We start from the raw sequence: 18,682 nt of genomic DNA, 5'->3' as shown, positions 1-18,682 counted from the left end.
ATTGCACTGTATTACAGGCATCAGGGACTTTCTGCTAAAGTTAGCACCAGGAAACTACTGTAGATCCCACACTAATGCATTATTTCCTTATGCTTAGAATTAACACAATGACATTGTCTTATTCACTATATATGTTAAAGAAATGGGTTTAATTCTCAATTAAAGAGTTTTCCTCTCAGGGCAAATTCTATTCTTCCAAAACTAATTGGACAGGAGAATCAAAAGTAGTGTTTATTTACATATGTTAATATTTAGCAAGGCTTCCTTTGGCTCTAATGACATTGGATTCTCTTCATGACATAATTTCTAGTAACATCTGATAAATTTCAGCTGGTATTTCCCTCCATTCAACCTGCAAACGTCTGGCAAGTTCTCTCATAGAAGATGCATTGGCCCATCTACATTGGTACAAAGAACGTTGTCATTGGACAGTTGTGCAATTAAAGAATGTTCTATAGAGTGATGAATCATGTTAGCCCATATTCAAATCAGATGGAGGTACCTGTGTGTGGAGGATGCCTGAAGAACACCTTTTGTTGTGCCAACAGTTAAGTGTAGTTTTGGTTTGTTGGTTGTACTGGCAAGAATCATGAACATTGACATTCTAGACAATAATGTGTTGCCAACAGTGTGGCAATACCCTGACAATGGTCAGCAATACTTCCAACAAGATAACGCACCGTCACAAATCCAATACTGTTTTATGTTGGTTTGAGGATGCGGACATTCTACAATTGGACTGGCTGCACAGAGTCCGACCTGAACCTACTGAACATCTTTGGATAAACTAGAACATCAGGTCATAAAATGTGAACAGCGTCCGTATTTTTAAGAGAACTCACCGGACGTTTGTAGGGTGAATGGAGGGAAATGCCAGCTAAAGTGTATCAGACGTTAGTGTTAGTAAAAAGTATGCCACAGCGAGTATGTGATGTCATTATGGTCAAAGGAGGCCCCACTAGGTATAACATATGTAAATACTACTTCTGATTCCTGCTCAGGTGTCCAAATATATTTATGGACACCTGATCAGGAATCAGATGTAGTATTTACATATGTTCTACTTAGTGGGGCCTCCCATAAATACATATGGGAAGCCTTGCAGCCATGGTCTCATATGTAGCTACGGTATTACTTGCAAGTGTTTGCAGTATTTCCATTGATTGTATAACAGCGCCTTCTGACTTATTTATCATTCACCCTCTAGGTACTGGCCAGTCTCCGTACTGTAAGGAATAATTTTGCTGCACTAACTAACCTGCAAGATCGAGCACCCAGCAAGTAAGTGATGATTATGTGAAGATCCTCAAAAACTGTCAAAAAGTAATTTCCCGCAGTAGAAATGCCACTTTGCATTGTAAGCTGAGTCACATCTGTTAAAGGGGTTGTACCAAGATTACAAGTTATTCCCTACCACAGGATAGGGAATAAGTTACCGATCAGTGAAGGTCTCAATGCTGAGACCCCTGCCGATTGTGAGCTCCTCTTCACTGCGGGTTACCCTCACTAGAATAATTGGACTTGTGGAATACATATATGCTTAGCCACTATTTTCCATGCAATTCATTCGTATATTTCCCAGAAGAATAATGGAGGAACAGAACGATGCAGCAGTTTAAATAAAGATGCTCTAGAATTGTTGTTTCATAGAAAATACAAGTATTTACCGAGAAACGAGGACCGATATCGCACTTGCAAACATGTGATTTTCCTTGCAATAGTGATACATGTTTTGCATTGTTGCGCTTGCGATTTTCGTTTGTTGTTTCAATAGTAAAAATAGAAAAATCGCACTTGCATGAAACCGGCATTTACATTCAAGTGTGATGCAGTATTCCCATAGGGAATAACTAGTGAGTCCTGAACAGAATTGCCCAAAACAGGACATTCTGCAGTCTACCCCTCTCGCTGCATTGAGAGAAAAAACCACACATGTATATAATGGGTTCTGTGCACAAAAGTCACGTGATAAGAATGGCCATATAATGCACCATAAGTCTGGAGTGATGCTGTTTAAACACTGACAATGTGTAAGGGGCGCTGTGTTTTACCTGGCACGGCGACACTCATTCTAAACATCTGCGGAAGTTCCGACAGTCCGGCTTCAGTAACGAGTCACCCGGCTGTTATTGTGGAAAAGGCCCTTTGAGTTCAGTAAAATTACTATGGCACACATCAAAGAAAAGCAAGAGAGACACAAGAAAATCATTAGGCTTTTCTATTGACCAGGCTTGTCCTACTTTTAACTGTACCCATTCACTTCTTAAAGACTCAGCCTGCAATATCAGTCCGCACCACTGCACAATGTACAGAGCTGTCTGCTTCCAGCTACTTAGCAGCTCTGTGCATTAGAACAGCGGCTCTGGAGAATGGCTGATCTGTGGGGGTCCTGGGCATCGGAATTGTCCCAATCGGCTGCTGATGACCTATGATGAGGATAGGTCATCAATTGGTAGAAGTGAGACAACGCCTTTAAGGCTACATACACACAAGCGCAAAACATGTGCGAATAAGACATCGCATGGCACTCACACGCTGTGCTATGTACATGCAAGTGCCATGTTTCCCATTAAAATCAATAGGAAACATTTGGGATCCTCTATCTTGTGTGAAAATCCTAATTTCACAGAAGCAATGCCAAGAATTTGTGCATGAAAATCGCCTTGCAGCCACAGGTAAAACACACGCTGACAAGCACGTTATTGCACCCAGTCTGTCTAGGGTCAGAAGAGTCTCCAAACTTCAATTAACCTCAACTGACATAACTTTCCTTAATAGGTTTAATGAATTGTTCCTGTAATTATCCTTAGCCTAAAGACTAGTAGTAATAAGATTAATGCGCTTTTATTATTGTTCTTGATGGGCAAGACTGCATATTGAAGGTAATTAACTACTTAATGACAGGCGGTGCGCCTTTTTACCTGTGGTCATTAATGAGCCTTATTCTAGGATACCCTGCTCTTGCATGAGAGATTGCAGAGCCAATGGGTCGGGTGCTTGGCTGTCAGATTTGACTGCTTCTGCCTTTCTGACCGTTCTATACACAGCACTTATATGAGCGCTCTGTATGCAGTGGAGACAGCAGAGCTGCCACTGCCACCATTGGTCCCAGCCATCATATGCTCACAGGTAGACAGGTTGCATGACCACACTTCTGGATCTAACCAAGTGCATCCCTGACAGTGACAGTTACACCAGTATGGACTGCTTTGGGAACAAAAAAGTTAAGAAAAAAAAACTCATTGGAAAAAAAATAACTTTGAATATGAAAAAAAGTGTTTTTACTTTTATCACTCAAACGTCCAATATTCCTTAAAAAAATAGCAAGTGCTATTGGTAAGAGATGGCAAAATATTAAGCCCCTGTTTGTCATGGAAAACAAAGTAAAACAAACTGGAAATCATTTTAATAACCTAAAAATAAAAACCTTGTCCAATCGGGGGGGGGGGGGGGGGGGAAGAAAAATCTCAAAAAATGTATCACGCCCCAGAGCAACTTGGGTATTAAGGGGTTAAGAATTTATAACTCACTCAATGTACACAGTACAAAGTTTTTGTCCATAGAAATGTGCTAGTAATTAAGCTACATGGCCACCAGATGGCACTGCTTGCTCTCCTGTTGCATTCCTGAGTTGATATATAATACCTTCTATTATGTCTTAATTATAGGAGATCAGCAATGTGTAACCAACCATCCATCAACAAAGCAACTATACCAGGTAAGACGCAGCATCTGGTGACAATTGTGGAGTTCTACATAAATCAGGAATCTCTAGGACGGTGTTAGTGTTTGGCATAAATGGCTATATTTTCAGATGTTCATGTTAGTAAATGTTTGGTTTTTTAAGTTGTGACTCTCTTAGGAATATCTACTATTTTGCCTCATACGTCGTATGCTCCATCCATGATCACTGGATATAAGTAACAAAAATGGATATTAATTTAATTGGCTGCAGTTTGTTATACTAGTATATATGTATACACATACTGTAGGCTTATTATTCACGATGAGGAAATATTGGAGGCATTGCTCGGATGCCTTGGGCTATGGGCTCTAATGCAAGAGCTGCACTAGTAAAACGTGGCTGAAATTAATGTAATGACATAGACAGTTTAATTCATTAAGTGAACCAAATCCAGTGTCACAGAAGAAGACAGGTGCAGTTTATAATATGCAGTTAACTAAGATGTAACTACTGTATACTCTATCCTACCAAAAATAATTGGACACCTGAGCAGAATCACAAGTAGTGTTTATTTCTATATGTTAATACTTAGTGGGGCTCCTTTGGCCCTGATGACATTGGATTCTCTCTGTGGTATACTTTCTACTAATGTCTGATAGACTTCAGCTGGTATTTCCATCCATTCATCCTGCAAACGTCTAGCGAGTTCTCTCATAGTTTATTTACAATGGTGTCGGCATTGAACAGTTAAGCAATGGCAGAACATTCTATGGAGTGACGAATCGCACTACTCCATCTTCACATCAAGTGGACATACCTGGGTGTGGAAGAGCCTGGGAAACACCTTTTACCTCATGTGCTGCTGACAATGTGGGAATACTCTGGGAATGATCAGCAATACTTCCAACAAGACAACACACCGTCACAAATCCTATGCAGTTTTATGCTGGTTTAAGGATATGGATGTTCAACAATTGGACTGGCTACACAGAGTCCCAACCTGAACCCTACTGATCTGGGAAAAAATGGAACGTCAGGTCAGGAAATATGAACAGCGTCCATCTTTTTTGACAGAACTCACCAGCTGTTGGCAGGATGAATAAAGGGAAATACCAGCTGAAGTCTATCAGACGTTAGTAGAAAGTCTGCCACGGAGATTATCCAATGTCATTAGGGCCAAAGGAGCCCCACTAAGTAATATATGGAAATAAATGCTACTATAGATTTGTGCTCAGGGGTCCAATTACTTTTAGTAGGAAAGTGTAAAACAAAAAATAGTTCCACAGTTCCATAGATTGCTTTCTTTTTTACTTTGGGATTATGTTCAGCCTGCTTCTTATTCCATGTCCCCTTTATTGCAATGCTGTGAGTTTAGGAACTATTTTGCAATGCTGTTGATCACAGTCCATCAATAATAATATGTCTTATGTAGATACCATATGTGATAAGGCCGGTTGTAGATCACCAGGTGTGAGCTGCTTGTTAGTTGGTTGCAAATTTGATTTGTTAGTGAACTTTTTTATTTGTGTATAACGATGACAATGAGTTCAGATAGCAGCAGTGATATATATATATATATATATATATATATATATATAGTAAAACTAGTAAGCAAAACACATGCAATAGCCTAATTATTTCCATGAAAGGGGTTGTCCTACCAAAATAAGTTATATGTGTCCTGTGGCTAGACAATATCTATATTAAACCCCAGTTCGGCATTAGCAACCAATCAGGTTGAATCAGGGAATCCCAACAACCAATGAGGTTGAATCACACAAGCCAAACCACCAATGAGATTGCTGGAATTGCTGCATAGTGCTGAACTAGATATATGCCCACAGGACAAGGGATCACTGTCTGATCGGTGGGGGGTAAGACTCCTGAGACTCCCACTGATCATGAGAACGGGGCTTCCGAAGCTCCCCAAACGAATAGAATGATGGATATGTATGTGCACCACCACTCCAGCCATTTCAAGGAGCTGCCCATGATACAGTAACTGAGTTGCTGCACTTTTAAATACTTTCACTATTTATGACCTATCCTTAGGACAGGTCATAAGTAGTTGAGTGGCAGGGTTCCATCAGTCAGGATTCCTGCCGCTCAGCTGATCCCGGGCCCACTGTCAGTGTGTACAATGTTGGAAGCAGATCACACTGTCCGCATTGCAGTGGCCTGGTTTGGTACTGCAGGCATAGCCATATCTCCATGAGGATAGGTCATTAATACTAAAATTTAATGACAACCCCTTTAAAGTTTCTGAATTGACCACCTTGGCTCTGCTACAACTTAAGTTGTCTGTTCATTTATTAGTATATTAAAAAATTGGTATATTTCTGACGTTTTCTAATGTGGTTTGTACAGTGTACGAGTGTTGACCAAGTCTTGCTTCAAAGGCGATTTTTTTTTTTTTTTAAGCTATTTTGGGGCTGAAAAAAATCAAACCAAAATGGCACGAAAATGGAACACATTGATTTGAATGGAGATATTCATATAGATGTATGTTTACTTGGATAGATAGTCCAAGTAAACAATAAAAAAAGAATAATTAAAAAAAAAAAAAGAATATCCTATTTTTCTTAGATTTTTTTTCTGACCCATTCAAGTCAACAGATCCACTTAGTTTAAAAAAAAAAAAATAGATTGCACTCACATGATGTGAATGTGATCCTTTTTTAACGTCATTAACCATAGGGAACATTAAAAAAAAACAAAGAAGCGCAGAGCCTGTACATTTATGAGTTTTATTTTATTTTTTAAACCTGCGTGAAAAACTAATATAAAGCTCGTACAAATCATACATGAAAATTGCACAAAAAGTGTGTTTTGAGCCAAAGATAGGAGTGGATATAAAAGGAATTGGAATTCTACTTCTCCTTCCTATTAGATCCAATTCTGACTTTGGTTCAAGAAACCCTTCCTCAAACTACACAATTCTTCAAAGAGAAAAGTGTGCCTGCCAAAGATTTGGGATATAAAAATGTGCTGCGCCAAGTGGGAAACTCAGCACTCCATTATATCAAACCGTTCAGTTGCTGTGCCCACTTCTGTCCACTAGATGTCAGCAGAGAGCTAGTATAACTTGGTTGTTGTGATTACTCTCTGACCAGTGCAATCTTTGGAGGATGGCATTGTAAATGACTGCTGGGCACCCTGGCATCAAATCTATTTCCTAATCTCTAACTGCAGATTGCAGATTACTCAGCAATTTAGGGAGACATGAGGATTACCGCCTGTCAGATGCAAGTATAAATGAGACCGCTACGGCTATAGATTATGCAACGATCATTATGCAGTGTAATGTACTGGGTACATACATTGGATGGCAGATACGTGATGTGGAATACACTTGGCGGTCATTTATTTCGAGCTGGTAGTAATAGCGACCAATAGCTGACAGTGTCACTACAAGTTCATACAATCCGGATCCTACAAGAAGTGTATAAAGTAGTAGTAATAATCAGCGCACAACCCTCTTCTGACTCCTTTTTTATAATGGATGATATTATACACAGCTGGCTATGTGCGCTGCCATAAATCCAGTGATCTGGCATTCGGCCCATATTACACTGAGTGTTTTCAAAACATCCCCAGTGCCAAGTAATAAACCACTTGCCCTGTACCAGCAGGCGCCAGATGTGATCCAGCTGCCAATCTGAAATGCCTTGCAGTAATACAGTTTGTACTGGATGAATTTTAATAGGCAAACTGAAATACATAACTTCTGTGTGTGACGGGGGCACCCCGAGCACACCCTCCACCTATACATAGAGGGCATGGTCATACATGAAGACTACAGGATCCTGTATCCACAGACTAAATAGCTGAAGGGCATGTGGGCTGAATGTAAAAGGAGGGGCCCCTGGGTGGTGTTGGGGCCCTCTCCTAGGTTCGAGGATAGGGGCTCACTTGTTTCCGACGCTGCCTCCTGATTGCTGGCGGCACGCTCAAGGTAGGGAGGAACGTCTCTCCTCCCAGTGTGTTGACTCTGGCATCATCCTACAGGTTATAGCCCCTGGGCCGTGCCTGCCAATGCGTGGCAGAAAACGCAGCAGACCTGCCATGATGCTGCAATGGTTTACTATAACAATCAAAGAGATCTGACGAGATATCGGAGGTGTTGGGCTTTTAAATGTTCCACAACAGTCCGTAGTAACTGCACTTCTTAAAGGGGTTGCTAGCACTCCTATTGATTTCAATGGGAATGAAGCTGGTGCTAGTACTTCCTGCGGTGACCACTGATGACAACAACCGGACCGCTATCCACTACAGCTGGCTGGATGATCAGCTGATAGATAGGGGTCCCAAGAGGTGGACCCCTGTCCATCAACTACTGATGACCTAGGATAGGTGATCTGTGATAAATGAGGGCAGACAACCCCTTTAAGACTAGTTATCGAGGACTGTCTTTTATTAAGTTTACAATAACAATTCGAGAAATCAGAAGCACTTGAGCATAAACGATCCCACAAATGGCCATATTGAGTCTTTGTGAAATCCACGTACTTCAGTGGGTAGCCCGACTTTATCCAGCAGCTCCTCTGTGTCGCACTAGGCAAATATAGACAAGGCCCGCAGATTTCCACCCACATAGGCGACTGAACAGAGTCCTTACAACAAGTCCCTGGCATTGAAAGATGCGATACACGTGCTCATGACTGCAGCGATCACAGGGCACGCGGGTAGTCAGACATCTGGGGCTGAAACTCCATGGATCCCGACAACATGGGAATAGACTTGAACTTGCAAATCATCTTCTTTAGCTTCCACTCACAGGTTGTAGGCCAAACAGCTATAGGCCATGCCAGAGGGCCTGTGGCAACACCCAGCTGGCAGCCACAGCCTCACTGCAAGAACTTATCATGGGGCCTAAATTACTCCAAATTGAAGAAATTGTGTCAAAACTTTGATGCAATTTGTGGTGTAAATTAGGGCAACTAAAAGATGGCTTGAACTTAGACTAGACAGACTTAGGCCTCGGTCACACGGGCATTTTTTCTCGCGATTTGCGGATCGCATGACGGATGCGCATCCGCAAATCGCGTGACCGGGGCCGAAAAATTGCCCGAAAAATCTGCTCCTAGCCGCGTTTCATTAGAAACGGGCCTGAGCAGTGCAGTGCTGTCCAGCGCATTGAATTCAATGGAGCTGGCAATACAGCCGGCTCCATTGAAAGCAATGGGCTGCGGGCGATCTCACGATGAATTTTCGGGAAGGGCCTAAAAAAATAAGCCCTTCCCTGAAATTCATCCAGAAATGTGTAAAAAGTAAAACAAAATATATACTCACCTTGTCCCGGCAGACGGAGTTCAGCCGCGCCGGCCGGCAGTTCTCCTGAACTGCTCTCTGTAGTATTCAGCAGCCGGGGATTTAAAATCTCCGCCTGCTGAATGAGCTGCCTCTGATTGGTCCCTGCGCTGAGCCAATCAGAGGCAGCTCTCACTCACCCATTCATGAATTCATGAATGGGTGAGTGAGTGGTGCCTATGATTGGCTCAGCGCAGGGACCAATCAGGGGCAGCTCTCAGCAAATGGGCAAACATCATTCTTCTCTGCCACAGCTGTTACAGCTGTGGCAGAGGAGAATGATTTGTCTAGTATATGTTCTCAATGGGGTCGGCGCTGCTGCCGCCGGCCCCATTGAGCGCATATAGAGAAGAGAACAGGAATCGCAGATAGGTGCGATCTGCGATTTCTGTTCTATAATTTATCGGACGAGCGCATAAAAAGCGCTCATGTGTCCGATACCATTGCAAAGCAATGGTTTTATAAAATCGCACATCGCATGCGCAGATCGCACGGAAAATCGCCCGTGTGACCGAGGCCTGAAAGTGTAACAGATTTATTATTTCGTAGAGCTGCTGTGATAAATCAGACACATTTGAAGATTGCCTAGTCTTAAGTTTGCTTTTTCATACGGATTAGTGCAAATTTGATCCATGAAAAAGAGACTCTTTTTTTGTGAAATTTTCATGCAATCTGAATGCAATTCCATTTTTCACTCATTTGAAGAAAAAAAAATGGAAGGTGGCCCAGTTGATATCGTTTGAAAACTCTCATTGAAGTCAATGGTTGTCACTGAACACTTGCATACGATGCAACTGCAATGCATTTTATTTTTTTTATTTTTTTTAGCATACCCATCGACTGGAAAGGGTGATTCATGGCCAAGATAGAACCAAGATGGGACACGCTGTGTTTTTTTCTAAACCGCCCATGTTAATAGAATCATTGAAATCAATATGTTGATTTCTGTGTGAGTTCAGTCCAATCAAAAACCACCAGAAAAATGTTACAGTATTAGTAAATGAGCCCATATATGTTTACATTACTACTGCAGAGTGGCATTATTTTGGCAGTCTACAACAATGTTGTTTGGGAATTTGTGTAGCACTTATCTGTTTACTATACAGCACTACTGTGTGCATTGCATGGCAGTATTAGGCCGGTCTCACACAACTGGAATTGGATTGTGGAATCGACAATTGTCACCTGCGCGGATGATCCGCGATATTCCGCATCCATTACAAGAATAGAGCATTGGCATGTCCACAGGTCTTATAGGTGACAAGTGATAGAAAGGATAGCCCCATGAGAATAAGGATATAGTATGTTCACACACCGTCTTGTCAGGTTATGCGCCAGCAAAAACATTCTAATGCTCATACTGTACTTGCCAATTCTTCCAGAATGTCTGAGACTTGTGGAAAAGGCAAAATCTCCCATAAGAGCAGACATATCTCCCAGGCTCCTCTTTAAAATACACTTTGTCAATAAAAAAAATCCAGCCCCTAGAAGAAATTGTTGTTTTGCTGCCAAATTACATCTCAAGCTGATATGAAAATAATTACAGCTGCGATACCATCGGAGGCTCTAAGAGTGGTTCCCCCCATGGCCTATAAAAGGCTCTCGGGGCTCCTTGTGTGTAGTGACCTCTTCTTCTGCTTGTGTGGAGCTTGTTGACCACTAGACGCCTCTACGACACAGAGAAGAGATGTCACCCGTTTGAATTCACTTACTTATATCAACAATACAATCACACAGAGAAAGTTTCATTCGATTGCAACAACTTCTTCTAGGGGAGGGATCTTTGTGACAATGAGTGTGTACTCTCCTCCCACATTCCTGCAGCCCTCTTCCCCCTCAGACATTAGTGCAGACAGCCCCCTGATGCTAGGCCTTAGGATCTGGTTTGTGGCCTGCATTAAGGTCCATTTACACTCAAATATAATTGTTCAAAAGATTTTGAGCAATTGTTTTGCATAAACTACTAGTGGACACTTTTGTCCATTAGCAGCTCATCACCTGTATTTGCATGTAAATGAGCCCTCCAGGTCTTGTATGCAGAGAAAAGCAGGTGGTGTGTTTTCTGCATTCAGCTCCTTTGTTCTGATAGGGGGCTGCAAGCTGAAGACAATCTAATCAGCGCTCCCATGGAGAATACAGTACCATGGACAGCAAACACAGTATGCAGTCTGTGTTGTCTTCTCTCCGGCCGAATGATGGATTTTATGCTCACCTAAAAATCGTTATTCAGCCGAAGAGTAAAAGATGGGAGCATTTACATATGACAATTATCGCTCAAATGATGGTTTTGAGCAATAATCACAATAAAAGCGTGTAAATGGGCCTTTAGTTAAGGGCAGTGTTTGTCAGCTCTAGTTCTCAAGTACCCTAATGGGTCATGATTTGAGGATATCCCATAGAGTGAACACCTGTGACAATTTCCGAGGTGCTGATGATGATGATAATATCAGCTGTGCAATACTAAGGGAATCCTGGAAACACGACCTGACAGGGGTACTTGAGGGCTGGAACTGGGAAACATGGATTTAGGGGCTGTAGATTGTATTCACTTACAATACCTGGATTGCAGTCTGTATTCATTTTGTGATGTGATGAAGATGATTATATACACCATACTACCAAAAGTAATTGGACACCTGAGCAAGAATCAGAAGTAGTATTTACTTACATATGTTAATACTTAGTTGGCTTCCTTTGGCCCTATGAGATTGGATATTGCTCATGGCACACTTTCTACTAACTAAAGAAGATGCATCGATTCATTTACTATGGTGCAAGGAGCGTTGTCATTGGATAGTTGAGCAATGGAAGAACGATCTATGCAGTGATGAATCGCGCTACTCCATATTCAAATCAGATGGGTGTACCTAGGTGTGGAGGGGCCTGGGGAACGCCTATTGTCTCAGTGTGTCATTCAAGTACAGTGGAGTTTCCATTAGAGCCTGGGGATGTTTTACCTTCCTACCTGACCGAACTCATCAGACATTTGCAGGATGAATGGAGGGAAATACCAGCTGAAGTGTATCAGATGCTGGTAGAGAATATGCAATGTCATTAGGGCTAAAGAAGTGGGGGGCATGTTCTATATGTACACTTTACAGAAACTCCCTGATGTCCCTTCTCAAAAGTTGGCAAGTGCTAATAGAAACTACTGTTGCAGCTCTAGTGGGGTACACTGTGTATAGGGGCTCCTACATTTCAGTTATTATAATGAAATAGTGGATAAAGCACTCTCCCTTGGAGTGCCACCCACTGTTACCCCATTTTATTTGCACCGGTAAAGATGCTGTAATGATGAATATTCTGCTTCTGAAATTCCTTTGCTCATTCTAAGTCTCGGCGGTTCAGGACTCGGCATTGGCTCAGTGTTTGCTCTGGAATTATGCTGGGATTTATAGGAGGAGATGGGACGCTGCTCTCTGCTCTTCAGTTACATAAGGACTTGTTATTTAAGAGACTTTACTTTCCGTAATGAAAGCAGACTGCCGAGGAATAAGGTGGAAGTGGATTAAAGGCCTACAAATTTGTGTAGACTGCCGTGACGTCATCTGTCACCTACAAAGGCTCTAATTCTGTTTTGGAATGTGGTTTTTCCGAGGAGCTATATATCTGGTAGCTGGCACTCACATCGTCCTTGTATGAAATGCTTGGATGGTATTTTCACGTCAAACTTCTGTACTTAAGATTTGGTGCAGCGAGGAAGCAGAAAAATGAATCTCTGTGATTTTCATTGCAGATTTAACCCTTAGAGACAATTGTGGCACAGCAGAAATTTGGTGTTCAGTCAGCCCTATTGACATACCGATATAGCAAAGTTTCTGTTGACGGTTATAACTTTCGACAAGTTATTTTAGGTCATTGAGAAGTAATTCTAGTTTTATCGTAACCCCTTCACACTGCAGCCCTTTTTTTTCTTTTCTCTTTTTTTTCTATGCACTTTCACAAAAACAATAGCTCTTTTATTTGTCCAGTTCCGTAGCTGTCAGAGGACTTTTGTTTTTTGTGGGACAAGCAACATTTTTTAATGGTTCATTTTAACATACCATATAATGTAGCAGAAGGCTTTTAAAAAATTTTAAAGTGGGAGAAATGGGGAAAAAAATGCAATAGCACAATTTTTGGCAGGTTAACGCAACAAAAGTTATTGTAAAGCAATTGAAAAGACAAATAAACGGTGGCACAGAAAGCTATCTTAAAGTGTTAAGTCAGGTTAAACTTTGCTATATGAGGCCTTATTCTGTGCATGTTGTGGTCTACATGTACATTACTTAAATCTTGCTGAAAAGCATCTGCGCCTTACCATTTAGAAGCAGGGGGGTCTGGTAGATCCAGAAACCCCTGACCGTTGCCTTAATGATCTGGCAGTGCGCTGATATAGGGGAGAACTCTGCAGCCATACATCTAGTGGCTGCACAGTCGTCCCTCTCCCTGCCTGATCCCCCCCCCCCAGCAGAATCCTGGAGATCACTCCTGTATCTCCCCGGGGTGCAGGTCCTCCTCTGCACATGCAGAGACAGACCATAGCAAAGATCAAAGGTCTTGCATCAGCAATAGGACTGTTAATAATGTGCTAACCATGTGAGCTGAAGCAGCTAGGTGGGGTCATGTATTACTGGCACTTGTATGTGGGGACTTATAGCCCTTTTAGATGGGGCAGTTATGGTTCAGAATCATTCAGATTCCCGCGTATGGAATGTATGCAGTGACTGAATGAGAATTGTTCAGTTGTTTAGTTTTGCATGCAAAAAAATTGCATGATGTGCGGTTCAGAGTAAACAGCAGTCGCTCCCTTTTAAACGACTGTGTGCTTACTGTTAATGGAGGCAGGCAGGATGAGAAGGCTCCCCGCCTCCATTCCAGCACCATTGTGAGCGATGCCAACTATACTTCTGTGCAACAGCGCAGGATCGAGCATCACCAGCGCCAGTGTCAGGCATCATTTGCCCAACAGCTCGTCCCGTGTAAAAGGACCATAAGTGTTAATAAAATCAGTGTTTAACATGCCAGCTGCAGATATGTGTGCACACATGTAGCAGAGCTGTATGAGCTCTGTGTGTTTGTGCATGCATGTTGCAGAGCTGTGTGTGTTGTGCACATGTACAATGTGCGTGCAGCAGTGCTGTGTATGTGTATAATGAGAACGAATGTTCTTGCTCGATTGTTTGAATGGATACACTATTAGGAGCTGACTGTTTACTGTTAACCCCCTTTTCTGTACTAGAACACCCAAGTTAATGACTGTAGCCCCTCCACTTTTTTAGACCCCCAGAGATGTTTAACCCCTTTCCAATCCACTGTCTGACGTCTGAAGACATTATGATTTAAGGCTGTACAGCGCCAACGCTGGAGGATGTCCGTCCGGGTTCTCTTACTGTATTTTGCCAGCCTCTCTGCTGTCGGGGTCTATCCAATGTGTCACCTCATGCAGTACTGGCTTTAGCCAGCATATAGCGTCATTGTATAACGGCTGAAAAAGAGTAAGCCCCCTAGGAAATCCAGAATACAAATTGGATTGGAAAGTGTTAAATTATGAAATATTTTTTCCTGTCTTCTAATAAACCTGGGTGCATCTCATAGTCCAAAAATATGGTATTAACTTTCTCACAAACTTTAGTACAATTCTGGCAATAGCACATTTTTTACTTCCGTTAAATAAAGAAAAATGTGATTTTGGGTTTCATTTTTTTAATTTACAATTTTTCGCCCTATTTTTTTTAGCAGTAACTTATTAGTGTATTTCTATATACCACAATACATAATAATACGCACAGGCATCTGTTAAGACATACCAAAATGTTCCTAAATATACATTACTTTTACAGACCTCATAATCCGGTACAAAACCTCAGATATGCAGCAAATGTTAAATAATATTCATTTTTTCAATACAGTGAGTTTTCCTAAAATGATTGCCCAGGAATAGAAAAACATGGTTGCTTTCTTCTAAAGACAGCACCACATCCGTCCAGAGGTTGTGTCTGGTATTGCAGCTCAACTTCAATGAAGCAAAAGGGTCTGAGCTGCAATACCTCACACAACCTGCGGATAGGTGTGGTGCTGTTTTTAGAAGAAAACAGTCATGCTTTTACTAATCCTACAGATTAATGGGAGGGGTACACACAAAAAATGACCCCATCAGTCCGAGAGCACACTACTACATAATGCCCTGCGCACGGGATGTAGTGCTTACATTAATTATCTTAAAGTGACCCACCAGTCCCTTATAACCCAAGATGTCCGCATTGCTGTTCTGACTAGTGCAAGCACACTGTGCCTTGGTAGTCGGACACTACAGGCTGCTCCGATGATGTCACTATCTGTTATGTGTCACACGTTATAACCAGCCCTTTGTGTAGTGCTGATGGGGGTCCTGCAGGCCGGCGCCAAATTCTATATGGATTTGACTTGACAGCATTTTCATCTGTTCTGCATGATTGTGACACTATATAAACCCATAGATCAGGTCGGCTCCCTATCGCCTAGCAACATGTAGCCGATGACATCAGAGCCATCCGAACACATCCCCGGAGTCACGGCCTTCCTCTGTGGAGACATCACTTCCATGTCATTCAGGGTACAGCAGGGACAAAACATGTGACACCGCGGCTGAGTACAGAGGGACAGACAACACCTTCCAGAGATATGCCAGATTGTAATGTATTGTTTAAATCTCTGCTTTTCCCGCGTTACTGTCATTGTGGAAGGCCCGCGGACCGGACTGCTTCCATTGACCTCAATGGTAGCCGCCCGCGCAGAATCCGTACAGGAGATGGAGCATACTGCCATTTCCCCTCTGCAAGCGGAAAATCACAATTGATTTGCGCTCATGTAGAGGAAGTTGCGTTTTGCCATAGCATGCTATTCGCAGCGGAATATGGCGACTGTTGCACGCGCAGAAAACAAATCGCAGGATTTTTTTTTTTTCTGTGCGGGTCTCACTACCGACACGCCAGCAATTTTCCGCTCATTGTGGAAAAAAATCGCAGCATGCTCCATTTTTGAGCGGTTTCCGCATGGATGACTTCCATTGAAGTCAATGAAAGCCGTCTGACCTGCAGGCCTTCCGCAATTTACATTGCAAGGGTTTAAACAAAAAATCTGTACTGTGCATGTCCGACGGCGAGCTGCGGGGTCCAGACACAGTACAGAAGAAACAACGAAATGCTAGGCACGCGTGGACGCTGGCAGGGAACAGGGTCTGATTCGGCTGTGGGCTCCTGCATGCAGAATTCGACCAGTTTGTCTGGCGTTAAACCCTGTCGGAAGCTTCTCTGGCACGCGCTAAAACGCTGCATTTTTCAAGTGCTGTCTCTTCTATTTTCATGCATTTTTGTGTTTTAAAACCAATGCTTTGCACTTTGAGATGAATGGGGTGCGTTTTCAGGGCTGCTGAGAACGCGGCAGAATGTGGTTACTGCGTTCTTGACTGCTATTTTCAGTTCTGGCATTATCTGCTTGCTTAGCTGCATTTATAACTGTGCTGAAAACACAGTCAAACGCTGTCCAAAACGCATGTCAACGCACCTGAGAGCGCCGTCAACAGACCTGAGAGCGCCGTCAACAGACCTGAGAGCGCCGTCAACAGACCTGAGAGCGCCGTCAACAGACCTGAGAGCGCCGTCAACACACCTGAGAGCGCCGTCAACGCAGAGTTAGAAAACGCAGTGTTTTTACAAGCACATGTAAGAGTGGCCTAAAGGTGAACATAAGCCATGGCTGCAACAAGCACAGTAAGGCATCGCTTTCAGCACCACGCTAATCGTGGTATAACACTGCCATTGTTTTCAATGGGACTGCTCAGACAGCTGCTTGATCACAACACTTTTCAGCGGTGTCTGTTATTTCTGAGCGTTTGGCGCTCCTCATCAATGATTTAAAATCCCCGCCTGCTGAAAAGGCTGCATCTGATTTGCTGAGCGCTCAGCCAATCACAGGCAGCGCTCAGCCATTCATTGATTGATTATTAATGGCTGAACGCTGCCTGTGATTGGCTGAGCACTGTAACCAATCACAGGCAGCACTCAGCTGTCATTCAATGAATGACTGAGCGCTGCCTGTGATTGGCCGAGCAACTGGCACAGAGCTTCGTTCACACTTTTTTTTGCACATCTGTGCAGCACTATGTTTTGCGCAGCACGAATGTATGCAAAACAATGCTCGTGTGAATAAGGCCTAAGGAGAGCACCTGAAAAGGTGTGTGGAGACACTTAGGGGGTGAGTGGATCACGGGATGGCATAGTCTTTCATCAAGGAGAGCACTCAGAAGGGGTGTGGGGACACCTAAAAGCCAAGTAAGGAGACTTATAAGGCGATGCTCCTCTGCGAAATTTATGCAAATAAGAAAGGTGGAAAAATACCTCTACAGCGCCACCTATTGAATGGCGGCATTCCTTCAATTCAAAGTGACCTTGTAACAAGTCCTCAATGATTGGGAATATTAAACCAAGTCAGAAACCATGCACGATGTTTACTTATGGGGACACTAAATCCTAATAGATGTCACTGCAGAGGTATTATGGGGTGTATTAAAATAGACATGTGATCAAGTAGAGCATATATATTGCTGCATGCTTCCACTGCCAGTCTCCTTATGATCAAAGAGACCCACTTTATATATAACTACCTAAATAATAACATTTATACGGTCCTCCAAATAAGGGAGATGGAATAAATCCTCCACAGTGCCACCTATTGAAAGGCATCAGTCTTTCAAGTCAAAGTCAGACTTTTTATACAAGCCTTGTTACAATGACTGGGAATTAAAAGCAAAGCCAGACTCCATGTACATGCAGCTGTTTCCAGGTTATTGCCCTTCATCAGTGTACAGTAGGAGTCTGGCTTTTTGCTAGTGAGAGGCCTGGGACGGGGGTCAGAAACGCTCTTTTCTCCTTAGGGAGAGCAACTATACACTATAAACTAAGTGAGGAGACTTAAATGGCCAAGCACGCTCCTCTGGGTAATATGCAAATAAGGGAGATGGAATAAATCCTCCACAGTGCCACCCATTGAAAGGCAGCAGTCCTTCAGCGGTCCTCCAGTCGCAGGTATTGTGTCTGCAGGGTGGATTTGGGGTCCATAATATCAGCCTGGTTTTAGATATACAAGAACAGATTCCCACAATTGATTTTACATGTATGTCTTATTGCTCATCACATAAGAGCCGTATGTCTGTCTGAGCCGCACTAGTCATGAGTCTGTTTTTGATCATCAATCTTGAGATCACATAAAATTAATTAAAATGACGCATCTATTGGTTTGACATTCCTCAAGTGTATAAGATACAGCATGTGTAATAACTTACTGCATTTCACCACAATTCCAGGCAGATGATCCTGGGTGCATAATGAGTGACATGTGACTATTGTAAAAAACACGTGGCATCCTTTGTGACATAATAGTCATCCTTGGGGGAAGCTTTCCTGGTGTATACAATGACATTGAGAGACTGCACACAGCCATATATTGCTAGTCGGACAACTTGTTCTTCTTCAGCTGAATCATAATATTCATTAAGGGGTTTTCCAGGACTTAAAAGAAAAAAAAATGACAGGTTTACAATTGTATAAAAGAAAGAAAAACGCATGCTCTCCTACTGCAGCGGCTCTCCATCCAATGCTGATTGGAAGCCGGAAGAAGCAGGCTGGCAGTCACTTGCCATTCATTGTGCATGTGATCTCTCAACCAATC

At 42.6% G+C, this 18,682-nt stretch overlaps 1 protein-coding gene across 3 annotated transcripts in view; it reads left to right on the top strand.

Moving 5' to 3' along the window:
- Window positions 1-18,682, top strand: part of PDE4D (phosphodiesterase 4D) — a 647,997-nt gene that overhangs the window by 481,133 nt on the left and 148,182 nt on the right. For all 3 annotated transcript variants that reach the window (XM_066602773.1, XM_066602775.1, XM_066602774.1), the window contains exons 4-5: window positions 1,208-1,281; window positions 3,669-3,718. In XM_066602773.1, the coding sequence (XP_066458870.1) occupies window positions 1,208-1,281; window positions 3,669-3,718 (124 nt within the window). The remainder of the gene's footprint in view (window positions 1-1,207; window positions 1,282-3,668; window positions 3,719-18,682) is intronic.

This window comes from Eleutherodactylus coqui, chromosome 5, assembly GCF_035609145.1.
Source record: "Eleutherodactylus coqui strain aEleCoq1 chromosome 5, aEleCoq1.hap1, whole genome shotgun sequence".
Taxonomy (NCBI): domain Eukaryota; kingdom Metazoa; phylum Chordata; class Amphibia; order Anura; family Eleutherodactylidae; genus Eleutherodactylus; species Eleutherodactylus coqui.
This window is presented reverse-complemented; position numbering and strand designations above follow the sequence as displayed.